General features: G+C 45.6%; 2 protein-coding genes across 5 annotated transcripts in view; both read left to right on the forward strand.

Moving 5' to 3' along the window:
• mtss1 (MTSS I-BAR domain containing 1) overlaps window positions 1–10,875 on the forward strand; it is a 53,380-nt gene extending 42,505 nt beyond the window's left edge. The window contains exons 8-16 of one of the 4 annotated variants that reach the window (XM_076745208.1): window positions 1,296–1,453; window positions 1,552–1,659; window positions 1,858–1,955; window positions 2,175–2,253; window positions 2,947–3,123; window positions 4,688–4,819; window positions 5,406–5,556; window positions 6,096–6,122; window positions 7,116–10,875. In XM_076745208.1, the coding sequence (XP_076601323.1) occupies window positions 1,296–1,453; window positions 1,552–1,659; window positions 1,858–1,955; window positions 2,175–2,253; window positions 2,947–3,123; window positions 4,688–4,819; window positions 5,406–5,556; window positions 6,096–6,122; window positions 7,116–8,170 (1,985 nt within the window). In that variant the 3' untranslated portion in view covers window positions 8,171–10,875. The remainder of the gene's footprint in view (window positions 1–1,295; window positions 1,454–1,551; window positions 1,660–1,857; window positions 1,956–2,174; window positions 2,254–2,946; window positions 3,124–4,687; window positions 4,820–5,405; window positions 5,557–6,095; window positions 6,123–7,115) is intronic. The other 3 variants (XM_076745216.1, XM_076745224.1, XM_076745232.1) reach the window with 3 other exon arrangements.
• Window positions 10,876–17,250: 6,375 nt separating this feature from the next.
• Window positions 17,251–19,792, forward strand: LOC143330945 (nuclear factor 7, brain-like). Its single transcript, XM_076747734.1, has 2 exons — window positions 17,251–17,362; window positions 17,470–19,792. The coding sequence occupies exon 2, from the start codon at window positions 17,487–17,489 to the stop codon at window positions 19,044–19,046; it is 1,560 nt and encodes a 519-aa protein (XP_076603849.1). The 5' UTR covers window positions 17,251–17,362; window positions 17,470–17,486; the 3' UTR covers window positions 19,047–19,792.
• Window positions 19,793–20,972: the final 1,180 nt, after the last annotated feature.

The raw sequence follows: 20,972 nt of genomic DNA on the forward strand, positions 1-20,972 counted from the left end.
AGACATTATAAAATGCAAATAAAATTACGGTAAAGTACGTGTTGAAAGTAGTGACTGAAGCCGCGATGGAGGCTGCAGCCTCTGACTCTGCTCCCTCCTCCGTGTCTGGACTTATTTTTACACTGAGGAGGTGTTTCCACAGCTGGGTGGTCTGCAGGTCTGAGGCCACATCAACACAGTCACAGTTCGGCGCTGTCAGGGTCTCCAAAACACCATTCCTGTCGTTCAGAGTCGGACGTTACTGAAAGCTCGTTGTTTTGTGTTGCTTTTCTAACTGTAATCTGATGAATTGATGCAGGCTAACTGATGACGCGTTAACTGTCCGGACACGTTATCTCCATATGAAGATTTAGCAGTTATTTCCTTGAGATCAGCTCGTCTGTTAAGCCACTAATGGCTGCAGCTCGAGTGATGACGAGTTTCTGGTCCGAACAGTGAAAACGTGCCAGCTGAACATCTCACTGGCCTGTTTTCTTTGCAACCAGCTGGAGTGATGAGGGCCACAAAATTGTCAAGTCAGGCGGCTCCAAAACCGTCCTCGGGTTGGTTTTGTCAAAGCGGTTTCTGTCTAAGAAAGACTGGAGTCGTCCTGATGGGGGTTTTGGGGTTTTTCTTGTGCTGGTTTGAGGATGCGATCGCTCCATGAGGCTGGTCCGGATCACATGCCGGTGGTGGAGTCCAGTAAACAATGTCATGAATCATTCCCTCTCCACAGCATCACTGCTGCTCCCAGTTTGTGCTTCACCGGCATGAAACGATGAAGGATCTGCAGACAGGCAGCAGATCAGGTGATCATCGGAGGAATCTACAGACAGAATCCACAAACTGAAGCTGAGGCTCATTTTAAGAGTGTGACAAAGGACACAGAGGAGGACGAGGTCGGGCAGCACGCGTGCCACAAACAGCTGTGTGTGTGTGTGTGTGTGTGTGTGTGTGTGTGTGTGTGTGTGTGTGTGTGTGTGTGTGTGTGTGTGTGTGTGTGTGTGTGTGTGTGTGTGTGTGTTCCCTCGCTGCTGTTACATCAGCTCTGTGATGCTGTGCTGCCCCCTGCTGGCAGGATCCGAGTATCACAGTATGACAGTGTCAGATTTACCAGTAATGAGTTTTAGGGCTTTAATGAAAGTTAATCTATTTGAGAGGGTCCACCTCTTTTGTGTCAACTACAAAAAACTAAAGTGAGAATCAGGTTTTGTTTGTTTAAAGAGGGAGATCTCGGGGACTGGACCACCTGTCTGAACAGGAACAGCTGATCATACCTGGATCTTCATCAGCTCCTCCTGTTTGTGTTTCTGCAGGGAAGGACGAGGCTCGGGGCCAGCTGGACAGCGCTCTGCAGGACGTCAACGTGCGCTACGCCGTCCTGGAGGATACGGAGAAGCGCGCCGTGTGCAGAGCGCTGATAGAAGAGAGGGCGCGGTACTGCAGCTTCGTCGGCATGCTGAAGCCCGTGCTGGTCAGTGCTGCGAGTGTGATGATTCAGATCCTGCAGGGCAGCATTTAAAGCCCATTAAACTGGCGTGTGTGTGTGTGTGTGTGTGTGTGCGTGGGCAGGATCACGAGATCAACATGCTGGGTGAGGTGACCCACCTGCAGACCATTCTGGAAGACCTGACCAACCTCACCGCTGAACCCAATAAACTCCCAGCAGCCAGCGAGCAGGTACCTTCCTCCTCCTCCCCCCTCTGACGTTTCCTCTAGCGCCAATGAAACCAAATATTTGTGAATCATAATGAAGATTAAAGTACACATTGTCTGTCTCATGATGAGTCACTGATGTCAGAAACATCTGGAACACGTCCAGCTTCGTCCTGAAAGCTGAACCGCCACAGCTGTCTTACTGTCACTGTTGATTCTCAGGTGATTCTGGACCTGAAGGGTTCTGATTTCAGCTACACCTATCAGACGCCTCCAGCTTCTCCCAGCAGCACTCTGTCCAGGAAGAGCAGCGTCAGCAGGTAACACACACACACACACACACACACACACAGCTGTTACTGGTGCACTACATCCTGTACTTCTAATAGTATGAGCTTGTCCTGCTGCTTCTGGTTTCGCTGCTCTGTTCTCATCCTGATAAACACCCACACTGTGTTGAATCAAACTTTATTAATATCACACGTTTCATACAGGTCAGGTCCAGATTACAGCTGAAGTGTGTTTGTCTGTTTTCATAGTAACTACCAGTCTGGATCTGTGAGACACGTTCCCTCTTTGGACTCCATCAGCTGTGCTGTGGATGGAGTACACATCCAGGTAAATCTCACACTCACACACACACACACACACACACACACACACAGAATTAGAATAATTTTGTCCTTAAAAATAGTTGAATTCTTTAGATGACCTTTAACCTTCCTGATAATACATCATTATATTTTTAATATAATGTTCCTTGCTTGTGTCAACAGTAATAAGCTTACATTTGATATACAGTACATGGCCTAAAGTATATGGACAGAACACACTTCAGAGGGCAGTTCTTCCTGCTCCGGTGTTTGTAGCTCCAGTGAACAGAAATCTTAAAGCTACAGCGCTCAATAATATTTCAGACAATAGTGCTTTGAATTTCTTGGTGAAGATCTTCCCCAGTTTCCCAACCTGAAACCAGAAGGGTGGAGGCTGTTGACTGTTTCTCAGTCACATGTTCTAGTGTCACACATGGGTGAAATAACCAGGTGTCCGCATACTTTTGGCCATGTGCTGCAGATCAGCGACCTCAATACATTCACGCTTCACAACTTAAATTCCAGTAAAATGCTAACTGGGTTTGAGCGTGTTTCATATCGTAGAGGTACATTTCAGCCCCACACACACTCTGACCCCCCCGCCAGCTCCTCACACCCCCCTTTAGAGTGACACTGTTAGCTTTGAGGACCTACAAAATAAAAGCATTTCTCCGTGACAAAGACTACAGACGACGCTCTAACCCTCTCCTGTGTGTAGCGCTGCTCCTCCCCCTATCTGCTGATTGGCCGTGATGAAACCGGGCGGTCCCTCAGCGAAGGGAACTCCCCCTCTCGCCTCGGCCGTCATGGCAGCCGTGGTCGCTACGGTTACGCTGCCGGCCATGGCCACCACCCTGCGCCGAGCCGCCGCGTTAGCCGCAGAGATATGACCACCGTGAGAAAAACAACTATTACCTCCTCCCAGCCCGAGCTCCGTCTGTGTTCTACGTCTGTCCTCCATCGTTTGAATCAGACTCCATCACTTTACGTCTCGCTGTGTCATCCCTCGTGTTTCCCATCAGCCCACACTTCGCACTGACACCCGTCGCCTTTGATTCCACCTGCTGTGTCTCGCCCGCTCCAGCCCTCATTTATCTCTAATCCAGCTCCGGTTTCATCCCATAAAATCAGGATTTCACTTGTGTCATGTTAGACTCCTGATCCTGTTTCACACGTGTTCACATGTGCAGGTGTGGTGTAAGTGTTTGCTTGACTGTTGGTGTGTTTTTGGTATATTTTCTGCCTCGTCAGTGTCCTTCTAACATTCATTTGTATCTGTGATATGAATCCGTTGTTTTGTGTCTGACTCTTCTGATGCATTGTGTTTGTCTGAGTCACACTTTAACCAATGATTGATTATTGTCTTACTTCAAGCTGTGAGCTTAGAGAGAAAAGCAGCAAATCCTCACACTGGAGATGCTGGAACCACAGGTTGAACTACAGTTTGTCTTAAAAAGTGACCACGATCGTCAAAACTGTCGCTGGTTCGTTTCGTTCCAGCTCTAAAACCTTGTTCTGGGTGTTGAAACGGCAGCAAACAGCCTGAAGGTGGCAGTCAGTCTGAGCTGAGGCGTTTCCCTCTCATTCAGTAAATCAGGCTGCAGTATCAGACCCCCCCCCCCCACATCCAACTTCCTGCATGTGATCTCGCCCCGCCCTGCAGACCTCCCGTCCCACTCTCAGATACTCGTCACGTATCTCTCTCCTGTCACCTGACACAGGTGTTAATGTTGCTGTCAGTGGTGTTTTGTCAGTGCTTCCTGTGTTTTCTTTGCCGTCACATTAGTCTGGTGATAGTCTGTATTTGTCTATTGCCAACAAATCCCATGAAAACACCAAACCTACCAGTGAGTCGATGTACTAACGAGTACTGTGTGTGTATGCAGTGCCTGCTGGGTCTTCCTCCTCTGAGCTCCACTGTTAAAACACACACATTTCCTCCACTTTGAGTAAACTTTACGAAAAGCAGTGAGCCTTTCCTGAACTGAATCTATGAGCTCTGAACACGAACGTCTCCATTAGGCAGTGGGCTCAGAAGAGGGGCGTCAGGTGTGGACAGGCGGACTAACATGTACCTGGTTTTGGTCTTTTCGTGGGATTTGTTGACAGTAGGGACGACAGAAAGCAGCTTCTTTAAAAGCCTTTATGCTGTTTTCAAATTTCACTTTGGATCTTGAAGAGAAACTGAAAGCCCTTCGTTTTGAAACACCACAGAGAACGAGCTGAAGTGCTAACGTGTCGTGTTGATGTTCGCAGACCAGTGCAGAAGTCCAGTTTGTCTTTTTCAAAATGTCCTTGTTAAATGTGGTTTTGCTCCTCTTTAAGGAGGACTGACCTCCCTGACCCGCTGTCACGCTCCATGTGATGCTGATGAAGTGGACTTCTCTGGTGGCTCAGTGGGTTTATGTTCTGCGTTCTCTGCCGTCGTATCGTTGACACTGACTGTTTGTTTCTGTCAGGACGTCATGGGCTCCACCAATCAGCTCGCTGCTGGGGGGAGCGGAGGGGCAGAGAACGGCATGCTTGCCCCCCCACATAACGCCTACTCACACCATGGAGAGAGAGCTCGAGCCATGTCCGCCTCCGGGAAGGTAAAACAAACACACACACACACTTGTGTCATCATTTTTTTCATCATTTGTGGGGACATTACATAGACTTACATTCATTTCCTATCCATGACCAAAACCCTTACCTTAACCTTAACCCCAGTCTTCACCCTAAAATGTACTGATTTACATTGTGGGGACGAAATGCATTTCGTCCCCACCATGTAAGGTGAATCCCCACAGTGTGACTGTGTGAACAGATTTATGTCCCCACAACATGAGTAATACATGGACACACACACACACACACACACACACACACACACACACACACACAGCAGTGGTGTTATCACTTGAGCCACTGGAGGGCAGCAGAGGACCAGAGATGGACACATCCTCCCCTCCTTTCCTGTCCTCTCCCCTTGTTTCTTCCCCTTTTCTTCTCTCCTATCCATGCCTTGTCTCCTTTCCTCTCGTTTCTCCTCCTTCTTTCCTTCTTTCATTTCCTCTCCCAGTTTGCTCTTCCTCTGCTCTCCTTTTTTCCTCCTCTCTCTCTATTTCTTTTTGGAAAAATCTTTCTTGTTGAAAGAAAACCCTCTGACCTCCCCTCGTCCTCTCCTTCTCTCAGTCATGCTCGGCTCGGGATCAGCTGGCCTTGACGTTGGGTGCGTTGAATTCGGACGCCCCGAGGAGCAGCAGGGACTCTCTGCACTGCTCCAGCGGCTACAGCACGCAGACCACCACCCCGTCCTGCTCCGAGGACACCATACACACACACAGTGAGTACACACACACACACACACACACACACACACACACACACACACACCAGTGAACACACAGGAAGTACAGAGACTTAAAGAACCAAAAACACATCTTTGACTAATTAAGGCTCGTTCTGTTTTTACAAATTGATTTTCAAGTTTTCGTCTTCATGCATCCAGAGGATGTTTAGTTTCCTGCTGCATTCAGTAATAAATGGAGAGAAAATGTGAACGAGCTCCTGATTAAGCATCTGATGAAGCAGCTGTGATTCACACAGAAACTGATGAGGCAGCTTCACCAACACACACCAGCCTGACGCTCACACTCAGGCAGCATTAACTCTGTTAGACTGTCCATCCGTATGACTGAACCTCAGCTGTCTTCTGCTGTGTTATTAATTTAACTGACTCTTTTGACCTGTCTGTCTTCTCAGTTATCACCTGGTCTCTGCTGTGTCTCTCTGTTACTGGTGTACCAGCTCCTCTCTGGTTCTCTGTTGTGGTCTTTCAGTAGTTTTGTGTTTCTTGGCTAAACTTCCTTCCTTCTCTTCCAGCTGTAAAGAGAGACCCTCCCCTCTATGGTAGGTCTCTGACTACCTGTCTGTTCATGAGCCTGTCTGTCTGCCTTCTTGCTTGCTTACCTGCCAGCTAATGTCGGGTTCAGTTGCATGCCGTCATTGAAGTCATAAAGGACTAAAGTAGCAGCCTTGGACGTCCTGGTTGTTTCACCTTTAGACATTTTACAAGTCATTTCAACGTCGCCTCCTTTTGTAGACCTGTGATGTCTAAACTGAAGGACTTCAGATGTAGTTAAGAGTGCAGAATCAGACCTGAGATTAAACTCAGGCTGCAACCAACATTGATCACAGCAGTGATTCATTTGACGTATTTTCAAACAATTCTTAGTGGCTAAAAAGCCAGAAAATGGTGAAAAAGCAGCCATCACAAGTTCTCCAAGTTCACAGTGACGTCTTAAATTTGCTTATTTCACTTTAAAACCCAAATTCATTTGGTGAAATTAAGCAGAGAAGCAGCACATTTGACATGTCTGCATGTTGTCAGAACTGTTACTGATCATTATCTTTCCTGACCTGTGAACTGTTTGAGACTTAAACTAACTCCTCTGGCTGCTGACACGCATGAAGAGTCTCTCCTGAAAAGTTCAATAATTCACTGTTTGGATCGCTGTCGTTCCTCTCTGGAACCAAAGTCCACAGAAACAAACTGGACCGTGTCGTCTGTGCACTTCACGTTATGAAGCACAGTTTTACGTCATTCCCGTGAAGTGACGTCTGTGTTTAACTTCATTACTCAGAACATTATGCTGGATGTGTGTGCGTGTGATTTGACAGTAATTGAGTTGTGTGTTCCCTGTTTCTGTTCGATAAGAGTTTCCACGGTGATGCATCTCCTAATTGTTCACACGCGCGACCAACGAGTCGCTGATGTCATTTCGTGTTCCTGCTGCCTCTGTTGCCTGTGGACATGAAAACACTTTATCAAATGTCATTGAGATAAGAAATAACACCAGTCCGGCTGAATGCGGCTAACGTCGTCTTTGTCTCTCTCTCCAGTCGACTATGAGTCCATCTCCCTCCATGGAGACGCCGACTCCATCTCCTTACATCACCTCTCCCACACCAACAACCAGTCTGACTTCGACAAGTCCTCCACCATCCCAAGGAACTCCGACCTCGGTTACCAGTACAAAAAGTTTGCTCAGTCCAAGCGCCCCTCCTCCACCGTCAGCCTATTGGCCGAGCCCGAATTGACTGGCAGGTCCGTCCACCAGCTGCCGTCCCACACGGCAACCATCAGGCGCAAACCGTCGTCCAAGCCGGCGTATCGCAGGGGCACGATCAGCGGGGGGGTTCCCATCCCCATCTGCACCCCGCAAGTTCCCCTCAAAGCCCTTGGAGGAAACAGCGGGAGCGACGAGAATGTTTTTGCAGTGCCCTCTGCAGGAGGAGCAGGAGGTTTAGGTTACAGTAAACTCTGCACCTCCACACAGAGCCTCAGTGCCTTACCTCCCTCCTCTCCCTCCCCGTACTACCAGCTGGTCCCTGGTCAGATGCCCATCCCAGTGCCTGTACCCACTGTACCCTCCCTGCCACCAGAGGGCGGCAGTGCCAAACAACAACAGCAGAGTCACTACCAGCAGCAGCAGATCCACCAACACCTAAATCATCAGCAGCAACACAATCAACTACAGCAGCCGCAGTATCAGCAACCGCAGCACCGGTTTCAACATCAGCAGCAACAGTTTCAGCAACCGCAGCAACAGTTTCAACATCAGCAGCTTCAGCATCAACAGCTACAGTTTCAGCAACCGCAGCAAGCGCAACATCCAGACCAGCAGCTGAACCAGCAGCAGAAACAGAAGCTGTTCCAGCAGCAGCAGGTCCAGGTCCAAGCCTCTGCATCCCAGGGAGAGCCCTCCAGCGTGGGCCACAGCGTCCACTACCAGCCCCAGCCTCCTCCACCCTCCAGCCAGGACCAGAACCCGGAGCAGCCGACCCATAGGGAGGGAGCAGACATGCTCTCTCAGATCAAAGGAATAAAGCTGAAAAGAACCCTCACCAACGATCGCTCCGCCCCTCTCCTGCCCCCTCCAACCAATCACAAATGATTGTTTTGCTTCCCTGCAGGTTAACTGTTGAGCCTGATGGGTTCAGCTCAGACTGCACAACAAAATCAAACGCATAGACTTCCTGTTAGACACAGACTGTGGACTGACGATTCGCTGGAACTTGACACCTGTCTTATTTTCTAAAACTCTGCTTCCATTTAGGCTGTTTAGATTTGTTAGTTTTAAACATTTTTGAGCTCTTTTTGTCATTTCCTGTTGCTGCAGCAGCCATCTTTTGCCTTTTTTTGGTACATGTTTGCATAAAGTGTTTGCGTGAGTCTTACCCATTGAACTGTTCATTGTTTTAGTTAGTCCTCACTTCCTGGTCAGATGATCCTTACGGGGCTTGTTAATTGGCCACACAGGAAGCTTTTAGTGTCTCAGATCCTCTTCAGTCCTCGGTGTGTTTGATTTGCCTTTAGCCTAATTCCCAGGAGGGTGGGGCTTAGTGATTAGTCCAGTTGCTCCACTGCATCATATGGTTGAACCGTGAAGTGTGTGGAGCTTTTAACTGGCTGACTGAGGGTCAGTGCATCTGAGCATTGAGTGTCGGTTTGTTCCAGGTCGTCAAACACCGAACCAGACGCTCATGACTCTGAATAGATCGCCGCCTGGGTCTGTAGATTGTAAATACGTTTGAACCTGGACAGGTTGGATGTTTTCCTTAACGGCACGTCGTTAAAGGTCACTCGCTTTCTTTGACCCGCACAGAAATCTGAAATGAAGCTGAGTCACAATTTTGATTCCAGCAGTTTCCAAACGGTGTCACTGACGGTCACCGTTTGTGGGAAAGGATGAAAAATGTTACTGTGTGCAGACGTCTGGTTTACTGTAAATAACTCGCTGGTTAGTTTAAGGAATAAGAAGATGAAGCTGATGTAACTTTTAGAGGCGTCACTGTTGTTGATGTCGGCTGACAGGTGTGATGGTTTGAAGGTGGTTGTTACAGGGGATGCCGCCATGTTGGAAGACCAAATTAAACCCTCAGCTGCCTCAGAAAATAAATCGTTGTATTGATGTATCATCATTTTGATGAGGACCTAAGGAGCTTTTCTTTGTCGCTCCTCCAACATGGGGGTGTTTAAATCTTAACCATAAAACTCCAAACCTCTGCTCACCGTCTCTGATTTACCCTCCAAAGACAAAAATCTGTGACTTTCACCGTTTAAAGAGCTCACATGAAAAGAACTTCCTGTTGGTTTGTTGGTTTTGTTGGTGTGTTTACATTCAGCTCGCAGCATTTGAACTGGAAAACTTGGCAGATTTGCTTTGATTGAGCTGCTCACAGCCAATCAGATCGCAGGACTGTGAGGACTTGGTGTTTGCATTCAGCTTTTAAATGAAACTATATTTTTGGTTGTTTGGGTTTGGTTGGGCTCCAGTAGCTGGTTCTATTTTGGATCCTGTTCCAAGCTGGTAAAATATTTAGGTTTGTTTTTGTTTACCTGTAATTCACCTCTGACATCTCAGACATGTAGCCAGAAACATAGAAACAAGCGTGGATTCGATCAAAGCAGCTTTATAGCTCGGTATTAGTTAACAAAGTGAGTCTTAAATCAGCGTATTTCTTCTATGATTGTGGCTAAAACAATCCCCCTTTCTCAGCCGTGAACATGACGTCAGACTGAATGATGACGTAAACGACGCGTTGCCTCTAAAAGTTGCCCGTCGAGTGTCGGCTTCATGGCGAGCTGTCAGCGTGCCGGGACGCAGGGCCGTAGCTTCCTACAAACATACATATGAGGACTGAGCTCATGTCCTCGGGTAAAGCTTCGGGGAGTTAGGGGACTTTAGAGCCACAACTAAGGATTGTTTTCACTATCAATTAATTTAACATTTGGTCTATAAAATATCAGAAATGTCTTGTTTTGTCCAAAGAAACTAACAAACATTTGAAAAGCTAAACCAGGAGCTTCACAAACGTCTTTAACGATGAAGGATCATAGAAATTGCTGCTGATTAAATTGTTCAGCTCTACATTTTACATTCTGAACACATTCATATGTTGTCTTTTAAGGATGTTTCTGATAAATTTGTAGACCAAATAACAGACACTAAAGTCAAGACAAAAGTAATCGAATACTTTTCAAAGGATAGGAAAGATGCTAATGTAAGAAAATTATGTTTTTCTGTTTTAAATACTCACAAAATTGAACAGAGTTTGGTTGGTGGCTCATCATGCTCAGGACCTCAGTATTTCTACGGCCCTGCCTGGAAGCTGCCCAGCAGAGACCAGCTGCAAGCTGGGAAATGCAGTCCAGTGTCTGGTCCGTTCTCAGAGGAACCTTTCGGTGTATTTAGGGATTGTGTCTGATATTCAGTTGGTTGATTGGCCCCGCAGCAGTTGTTTGTGTATATATTAGTGCTTCTATTCCTGGGAGAGATCTAAATCTATATATAAAATGTATGTAAACATATCCTGATTGTATTTTTGTTGATTTATTGATCAGACAATGTGATCAGATCCGACGGCGCCATCGGTCGTCACTCGTCGTTATTTTTGTAGAATAGCTTTAAAGGAGGAGACCCAGTGAACTTCCTGATGTTTGAGGATCTGAAGCCTGATTGGACGTCTGACTGTCGAGAAGCGAACGGACGACTAAACAGACGAATGGACGACTTGAACCAGCAGAATGTAGAAATGTTTTGTCTTTCATTTTTGATGTTCGCTGTGGGATCAATAATAATAATAACTGATTCATCGATTCTGGTGGTTCTTGTTTTGTTTTTTTTTTGTCCTGTATTTCAGTTCATATTTCGTGTTTACTGGGATTAATTTTTCACTTTTTGAGGGAAACAAATTACATTTAAAAGTTGGTCAAGAATCACATCAGCAGAATTACAACCGTCAACAATCGGCTGCTAGAAGATTTAATCCTAAGTGTTTGGGTTAAAACTAAGGATTATTTGCATTAATCAATTAATCTGATGATTATTTTTTAAAATTGTGCTAAAATAAGTGTCACAACGTCTGCAAACATTTTTTTTTAACCAGCAGTCCAAAATGTTCAGTTAATCATAAGATAAAGAACATTTTCCATTTTACTTGAAAAATTAAGATTGAACGACAGATTGCTTTTCTGTGGTTTGACTAATCGATCAATAGATGTATTGTTTCCGCTCTCCCAGAAGATGTGTCATGTATTCCAACCTCTCTGCAGAAGCGCGTCCTCAGCCTCTGTCCCGTCATGCTGCCCTCTGCTGGTCACATTCAGGTTAGGAGCTGAATGTTCACACTGAACACAGCGATGAATAAAAACAATGAGTACTGTGATCAGCAGTTACTTTCATTATTGATTAATTACCTGTAAAATGTTAAACCAAAAATATTCAATTCAATCAATTCATGATCCTGCTGAAATGAATCAAAACCTCACAAATCAGGACTTTTAACTTTATTAATTCAGCCCTAAGTCAAACAGATAAATAGATCACTGTTGGCTAACATATGATGACAGAGTATTTTTAATTAGCTCCACTGTCTCTCACACTATGACGGCTCTTAAAAAAGGACCTGACCTGCTCGTGTTTTAAAATCCTGAGTGTCTTCATACATACCAGACCGAGTTCTGACGTGCAGCTCTGCAGTGAACGCTGCCTGAAAAAAAGCAGAAAAAACAGAGAAAGGCTGACACACGGTTAAAATTACAGCAGTTAAGTTTGTTCTTCATAAACCTGAAATAAGGGATTTTTTAGCCACATGGGGGCAGCAGAAACAACACGTGAACGTTAACATCATCGTCATGTTTTCAGTTGATCTAGTGAACAGTGTATTTACACATCCAACAGTTTCCAAAGGCCATGTTTCCCCTGCTCAGGAGTCCAGCTGCAGCGTGCTTTGCACCACTCCAGCCGACCTTTGGCATTGTGCACGGTGCTGCAGCTGCTCTGCCCTGAAAGCCCATTTCATGAAGCTCCTGACGCAGGCGATTACGTCCTTCAGCACTCGTTGGCGTCGCTCTGTGAGTTTGCTCGTTCTACCACTTCAGGTCTGAGCTGTCGTAGCTCCTCGGTGCTTCCACTTCACCGACAGCACTTGCAGTAGTAAATCGAGTTTTTCACAAACTGACTTGTGACCCTCTCCAAATTCTAAGTGGTCGTCTATCGAGGTTTCATGGCTCACAGCTGGATTTAACTGTCTGTTCTTTTTGGCTCTACATTGGGGGATTTTTTCTTTTCTGAATTGAGGGTCTGGGGATAGACGGTGTCGTACGACCCAAGTTTGTGATATTTGGCTCCATAACTAAAATTTACATGGCTTACATTCTCTGACGCAACAGGTCAAACCTCCATCCACTGCGTTCACTCTCCAACAGGACAGAAATGTCTGGTCCTCAGATCAGAGCTGATAAACCATCAGCTCCTCTGACTCACACTCTGTGGTTCAACATCCTCAGTGATTACCCATCATCCTCGGGGTGTAATTTAGGCCAGGGCGGGGCGCAAACACTCACAGACACACACAAACCCTGCAGGGGTGTGTGTGTGTGTGCGTTGAAGTGCTACGTTATGATTTGCTCCCTCTGTTATCGTGTTGTCACTTCAGGATCTCCTCCGAGTTATTTCCCAAGTGAGAAACACTGACTGCTGCCAGGAGACGTTAAATCACACACAGGCAGACGAACCTGTTGACCCTCGTAGCTGCGCTGATAGAAACAGCCTCTCTGGTCTCAGGTGCGTCAGCAGAAGGCCTCATTTCATAATCCACATTTCTGTTATTGCCTTTTATGTGTGAAAAGCTCCATTCGGATGGGATTAACACTGCAGGAGAAGCAGGGGAATGAATTATTCTCTGCTCCTCCGTAATTTAACTCTTCATTCCAGCTCACCGGGAAAACACAAGACCAGGTCTAGAGCCAAAAGCCTCCTCGGGGCGGCCTGGGAGGGCTGAAAGTGAGGCGTGGAGGCAAAGATACTCCCTGAGGTGAATGTGAGTCAAAAATCGAACTGGTTTCAAAGCTGTAACTCAGTTAGATGTTCACACGCAGACATGAAACACTGATCGATCATCAGTGGGACTTTCACTTCCTGAGACATTACCTGAAAGCTCCACTGTGAATAAACGTTCAGAAATCCACTTAGAAATCATGGAGGAAGAAAACAATCTACGTGAGACTCATCACTTTTTTAAGTTCATCCAAACAGGAGCTGCTCATGACATTCAGAACACCAGCACCTGCCTGGAGTCCATTCACTGAGCTTTAACTGGGTCTTCTCCTGCTGATGGTTTTCATTTTTTCTGTCATCATATCGGTTCCCAAACAGGCCTCGTGTGGATGCTTCGTCCCCCATTTTCACTTAAAAGTCAAATTTCACGCTGAGCACTCAGATCACAGCGGGAGCAAAGAGCTCGATGAGAGGCAGCAGCTGCTCTTTATGACTGGATGAGGACTGAAACACGACCCACATCCTGAGCCCTGACACAGACCAGCCGAACCTCCACACAAAGGGGACCCAGAAAGTTTGTCTTCTTCTTCCTCCTTCCTCCTCTTCTTTCCTCCTCCTGTTGCCTCCTCCTCCTATTTTTCTTCTTCTTTCCCCTCCTCTCAAAACTTTGATTTATTATTCTTAATTTTGATTTAGCATGAGTGTTATTCTTATGCTTAACTTGGTGGAAACATACTACTGCTACAACCACTAATGAAGAAGAAGATGAAGAAACAATACTCCTTGTGGTTCAAGTGGGAAACATGAATAGGACCACTGTACTGTGTCACATGTCTCTCAGGATTAAGGCCAAAGTTGAAGAATCCAACACAAACAGCAGCTGATGAGACTGAAGCAGAGGCTCGTCTCTGATCACCTCCACAACGATTCAGACCTTTTCTATTCAGCCTCCTCTTCTGTCTGTCCTCACCTGCTGTGAGTGTGAGTCATCTGATGCTCAGGGGCAACAGGTGGAGGGCGAGCGACTTGGATTACACACACACACACACACACACACACACACACACTTCTCCATCCAGTAAATCAGATGTTATTGCGAGGACATCAGACAGCTTACAGGCCAGCAAAGTCACTTTTAACAGAGAGAGAGAGGCAAGTCGATCCACATCAAAGACACTTAGTCACCGTTATATATATACTGCACACACACGCACACACACACACGCGCGCAGAAGTCACGACGGTGAGTCAGACTGACCCACATACTGAGGGACACGAAGCCTCTCAGTGTGGCAGCTGCTCGATGACTCAGAGCTCACATCACAGTGACTCTGCAGAAATCCAGCGTCAGGTGTGTTGCACCAGTGTTGCACCAGCTGCACTTCAACTCTGCACCAGCAGAGGCCACAGCAGACCAGAGCAGAGGCTGCTTCACCACCACAATATTCCCCCCAACATGGAAACAGACGCATCTCTGCTTCGTTTCTGATTCACATTCTTTGGTTTCTACAGACGGAGAGATCTGAATTTGTCCTCTGCAAAGAACATGGAATGCAGCGGGGGACGAAGCACTGACATGCTCTTCTGACATTAAGTGAAAGTACCAATGCCACAATGGAAAAATACTCCATTAAAAGTAAAGGTCCTGCTTTCAAAATCCTCCTTAAGTAAAAGTACATAAGTATTATCAGCTAAAGTTTTAATGATTATATGTGACGTCAGATCTTTCACACACTGATGCCTCGGTATGTAAGCAGCATTGTGCTGTTGTAGGTGATGGGGGTGGTGTTAGTGTTCATGACTGTATTTACAGGTTAGACTAGCGGTTCCCAACGCGAGAGTCAAAATGAATCTGAAGGGTCAGGAGACGATGAATGGAGGAAGATTAAACAAGGTTGTGTAATTTCCTTTTTGGTGAAACAATGGATCATTTGAAAGGGCCTTAAAGGAAACCACGTGAGAGGTCTTGAGGGAACCGATAACAGTTCATCTGAAACGTGACAAAACGCGACAAGAACAATCATTATATTTTAGGATGAAGACTGGGGTTAAGGTTAAGGTAAGGGTTAGGGTTAGGGTTAGGCAAGTAGTGGTTTAGTTCCTCCTCACACTGCACCATAAAAAATAGTTAATTTTATTACTTACTAAACATTCATTGATTTATATGACTTTGGTTTTGTGAGAGGCATGAAGGGAGTACAGCTTGCACTTCCTTTTCAAATTTAAATTTTAAATATTGCCTCGAGTTTTAAATCTGTCAGTCTAGTTTCTGTCACAGATGATGCAAGCTGGGCAACAGGGATGGGACCCAAATGCAGACAAAGGAAGCTGAGTGGTGCAGTTCAATGATTTACAAACTCCAAAACAGGATGTTACTACATGAGCTCGGGAACACTTTGTAAAACTGCTCTCAGTAAACGGTTTGTTTTGCATCTTGCTTTTGTTTAGGTTTTAAACAGCATCCCAACTTTTTTGAAATCGGGACTGTACAAAGCAAATATGGTTCAAGGCTTACAGGACCACGAGGAGCGCAGCGTCAAAGCCAGGGAGGTGGTCGAAAACAAATCCAGGAAAGAAGGCAGGAATCCAAAGGATCCCAGCAGAAGGTCGAATGGGCTGCAGACACACACTTCAGGAGAAAGGGTTTGGGTTGCAGGTTTTGATGGTTGTTGTCGACATACAACAAAGATCCCCAGCAAGATTCAAACCGGGTAGGTTGTGATAACACGGGACAGGACAGGTCGTTAGCTTCTAGCCCACCTGGACCAATACATCATGTTGAATGATGAACCCATGGTTTATTACAGTTAACAGTTCAGCATTTACACAAAGGACTCTGATAAGATCCACCCACTGCGTGGCTCACCTAGACCAGGAAATACACTTGTTTTTCAGTGCTCAATGAAGAGAGTTGAAGACGGACAGACAGACGATGAGAGATTTACCTTTGCTGCAAACGTATGACTTCCATTGAGAGAGGACAAGTACAGGAGGGAAAACTGGAAACACTGCTGCTGACTTCACGAGCTGAATGTGAGTTTACCACCAACAAAGAAGAAGACAGTTAACTTTCTGCCGGATGGACTGAAAACACAACTGACTGATTTGCAGTGTGGTGTTTGCCTGCCTGCTTTGTTTTCTGCATTTTTTTCCAAACACAATGGCTTCCACATCAGAGGACTGTCTCTCCTGTCCTGTCTGCCATGACATCTTCAGAGACCCTGTTGTCCTATCATGCAGCCACAGCTTCTGTGAAGACTGTGTGCAGACCTGGTGGGAGAGAAACAAACACAGCAGTGTCCAGTTTGTAAGAGAAGATCATGGAAGAGTCAACCACGTCGTAACCTGGTATGAAAGGACCTGTGTGAGGGCTTCTTACTGAGGAGAGATCAGAGATGTTCGGCAGGATCAGAGGCTCTCTGCAGTCTGCACTCTGAGAAACTCAAACTCTTCTGTCTGGACCATCAGCAGCCAGTGTGTGTGGTCTCTCAAGACTCAAAAAAACACAACAACCACAGATTCAGACCCATCGATGAAGCTGCACAGGATCACAAAGAGGAGCTCCACAAAGCCCTGAAGCTCTTACAGGAGACGCTGAAGCTCTTTGAACAAGTTAAAGGAAACTGTGATCAAACAGCAGAACACAAAAATACAGAACACTAACATATTTGGATAAAAATACAAAATCTTGTATTTTAAATGTGTATTTGTTGAGCAGAAACACTGCCCGTCCCTCATTACAGGTATGTCTGAAGTGCACAGGACGTATTCTAAGTATTCTGGAACATGGTTCCTTCCATTGTTCACCTTTTCCAGGGTACCCCTTCACTGCATGATTCCACAGTACTTCGACACACATTCAGCAGCACCCCTCGTGGTAAATACAACCCCTCTGCAGCAATATTGCACATCACCCCTTCCCTCAATGTTCCATGGCCCACACATTCAAACTATGATCATATAGAAAGCTGAGGCAAAGGCCTGATGCACACTATCAGCGTGCAGACGACATATCCAGCAATGATTTGGACTGACTTCAGACTGACACACACCCCTGTGTTACATGTGAAACAACAGCATTTACCAGTAGTGTGACAAAGCTCCACCCCTCACCAGACTCACGTGTGATAAACCAGGAAAGAGTTTTTCCTCTTCGTCTCTAACAGAGACACAGAGACTGAGAAAGAGACGATCAGATTCACATTCAGACCAAAAAACCTCCTGAGTGACTTCAGCTACAGGACAGAAAACTACAAACAACTACAGCCCTGCAGCTTCAGCCTGCTGACAGTCGTCACACTGAAGGTGAGTTTGACTAAAAGCAAAACTCAAAGTGAAAGTAAATTTCAGTGAAGCTTGCAGAGGAGGGAGAGGAGCCACGACTGACTGCACTGTCTGTCTGCTGTTTTCAGCTTCACTCTGAGACCAAATGGCTTCCAGATCAGAGGACGATCTCAGCTGTTCGGTCTGTCACAACGTCTTTAGAGATCCTGTTGTTCTGTCATGTAGCCACAGCTTCTGTAAAGTCTGTCTGAAGACCTGGTGGAGGGAAAGACGTGAGTGTCCACTTTGCAAGAGGAGATCTTCCAGAGATGAACCACCTTTAAACCTGGTGTTGAAGAACCTGTGTGAGGCCTTCTTACAGCAGAGAGATCAGAGATCTTCAGAGGCTCTCTGCAGTCTGCACTCTGAGAAACTCAAACTCTTCTGTCTGGACCATCAGCAGCCAGTGTGTGTCGTCTGCAGAGATTCAGAAAAACACAGCGACCACAGATTCAGACCCATCGATGAAGCTGCACGACAACAAAGGAAGATGCTTCAGGAAACTCTGGAGCCCTTAAAGGAGAAGTTAAAGGTTTATGAAGAAGTTAAAGAGAAGTTTGATCAAACAGCAGAACACGTGAAGGTCCAGGCTGAACACACAGAGACGCAGATTAAAGAGCAGTTTAAGAAGCTTCACCAGTTTCTACAAGAGGAAGAGGAGGCCAGGATCACTGCTCTGAGGGAGGAAGAGGAGCAGAAGAGTCAGATGATGGAGAAGAAGATGGAGGATCTGAGCAGAGAGATAGCAGCTCTTTCAGACACAGTCAGAGCCACAGAGGAGGAGCTGAGAGCTGAAGACGTCTCATTCCTGCAGAGCTACAAGGCTGCAGTGGAAAGAGTCCAGCAGCGCCCCCTGCTGGATGATCCACAGCTGGTCTCAGGAGCTCTGATAGACGTGGCCAAACACCTGGGCAACCTGACCTTCAACATCTGGAACAAGATGAAGGAGATGGTCTCCTACACTCCTGTGATTCTGGATCCAAACACAGCTCATCCAGAACTCATCCTGTCTGAAGATCTGACCAGTGTGAGACGTGGGGAGAGACAGAAACTTCCCAAAAATCCAGAGAGGTTTGATCACTATCCCTCTGTCTTGGGCTCTGAAGGCTTTGACTCAGGGACTCACAGCTGGGATGTTGACGTTGGAGACAGTACAATGTGGTCTCTGGGTGTGGCAGCAAAGTCTGTCACGAGGAAAGGGAGAATACGGTCTGGAGCGTGGACAATAGGATTCACTCATGGTAAATATAAAGCCTTCTCCCCATCAGCCCGATCAATTGCTCTCTCAGTGAAGACGAAGCTTCAGCAGATCAGAGTTCACCTGGACTGGAGAGGAAGACAGCTGACATTCTCTGAACTCAACACTGACGCACACATACACACCTTCACACACACTTGGACCAAGAAGCTCTTTCCATACATAAACAATGGAGATGAATTCCCAATAAAGATTTTACCAGAGGTGGATGAAGATGATGACAATGAGGATGACGATGAGGACGATGATGAAGACAACAATGAGGACAACGATGAAGACAGCGATGAGGACAACGATGAAGACAGTGATGAAGACAACAATGAAGACAGCGATGAAGACAGTGATGACAATGGTGATGATGAGGATGAGGATGATAATGATGACTCACCTTCATCCTCCTCGACATAGTAATCAGCCCTCTATAAATAAAATGCATTATTATTAGAACAACATCTTAAAGTAATGTAGCTAAATGTTATGTTACTGTGATCTATCTCCAAATTAATACTCAAGTAGACAATGAACAAAATGGGTAAAGCACTGGACAACTCTACTGATGATCCTGTCCCTCATTTTAACTTTGTTATGTCACTCATTTCATCTTATTTTGTGTTCAGAATTTGTGAAGTTGGTGATTTAAAAAGTGAAGCTGTCTCTGCTCCGTCACTCTGAATGAGAAGGTGAAAAAGTAAATTGTAAATTACTGACGATGTAAGAGACTGTAAGACTTCAATTTTTCTCTGTCTGTTGTTTTTTCTGCAACACATCATTCAAAATGTACAGATCTCACAGTGGCTTCATACTTAATTTAATGTTTGTAAAGGATAATTACTGCCTATGTCCATCTATGTCCATCTATGTCTATGTCAGCCTGTTTTAAACCAGGGGTCTTTCATTCACCGGGGGACTCGGCTTGACAGCAGTGGCTCGTGTGTTTTCTGGCGTTTAACTGAAGAACCTTGTCCCCAGATCTTCTGTGCATTTTGTGTTAGTGTTAGAGTTCGTAGTGTGGTTTTGATCTTCTCTACGTTTTTGGTTTGTAGTTTATAACACTATATATTTAGCACTATTTTGTTTTGTTTTGGCTGTGGTCCTTTTTTATCTGTATATCAGGCCTCTTTTTGTTATAACAATAAATTTGTGGTTTGCTTTTGTACCAAGTTTGCTTTTTCACTCCTTCGTATTGCGTCCCTGCTCCCCTAGACTGGGGCGTAACACTCACATGTTCAATCGTCTTTGAATACTGCTATGCGTTGGCGAAGAGGCTAACGGCTAAAAAGAGCTAACGTTAATCAATTAACAACAAGAAAAGGGCGCCATCTGCTGGCTGTTTTCTGTAGGTGTCAAAAAGAACTGCTGAACTCACCCTATCGTCCAAAAAAGGCTGCACCACCCCACAATGCTCCGTGATTCCCATTCCCCACCCATTAGCTTGTCAGACAATACCACATTTAATTGGATAAATTTACAGTATGTTAACTGCCCCTGAGATGAATTATCAAAAACATTTCAATGTTTAATAGCAGGAAAAAGGAAAGGGATTGCGATAAGAAGTGTTTGACACATATTTACAATCTCCAAGAGATAAATGAATAATTAACACAGGGACACAGGTTTATAACTCCAGTAAGCAAGTACATGTATGTTGTTTGGTTGTTGCACTCTGGCCTCACTTGACTAATTAGGATCTTCCATGTCATGTCCACAGCTGACAATAGTCAACGAGAGACCCACTGAAAGGAAGAGCCTCGTTCTCTTCCGTCATATAAAGATCAGGCCGAATGCAAGTGATGACTGGTGTTTTGCACAGCCAATGAAAATCCAGGAAAGAGAAGATGCTGCTTCAGTGGGTAGCTTTACAGCCAAATCAGGGAATTCAGTTTGAACAGGGATATAACACAGGGTTTGAAGAGGGTTAGATTTCACTAGGAATGACTACAGATCTCTATGGATAATACATTACACATTGTACAAAGTGTTTGGTTTGAAAATGGAAATGGTTTAAGATTGAACAGGTTGAAAGGACTTCATCTGAATGACGAGGTTTTACTGCACTTCAGTAAATAAAATCCTTAACATTTCCTCCTTCCTTAAGATAGAAATAAAAAGTGTGTGTGTGTGTGTGTGTGTGTGTGTGTGTGTGTGTGTGTGTGTGTGTGTGTGAGACAGACACAACAGTGCGTATTTCATCTGCGTCATCACCCAGAGTTCATCCCTGGTCCTGCATCATGGTGATGTCACCAGGAGGTCATTATCAGCACAAAGCTGAGTGGTTTTTATAGGAACATGCAGGGATAAAAACACACACACACACACACACACACACACACACAC

Source organism: Chaetodon auriga, chromosome 2 (genome assembly GCF_051107435.1).
Source record: "Chaetodon auriga isolate fChaAug3 chromosome 2, fChaAug3.hap1, whole genome shotgun sequence".
Classification (NCBI taxonomy): domain Eukaryota; kingdom Metazoa; phylum Chordata; class Actinopteri; order Chaetodontiformes; family Chaetodontidae; genus Chaetodon; species Chaetodon auriga.

Bases quoted from the DNA above. Each gene is read 5' to 3' on its own strand.
- LOC143330945 (XM_076747734.1), top strand. From the start codon at position 17,487: ATGGCTTCCAGATCAGAGGACGATCTCAGCTGTTCGGTCTGTCACAAC.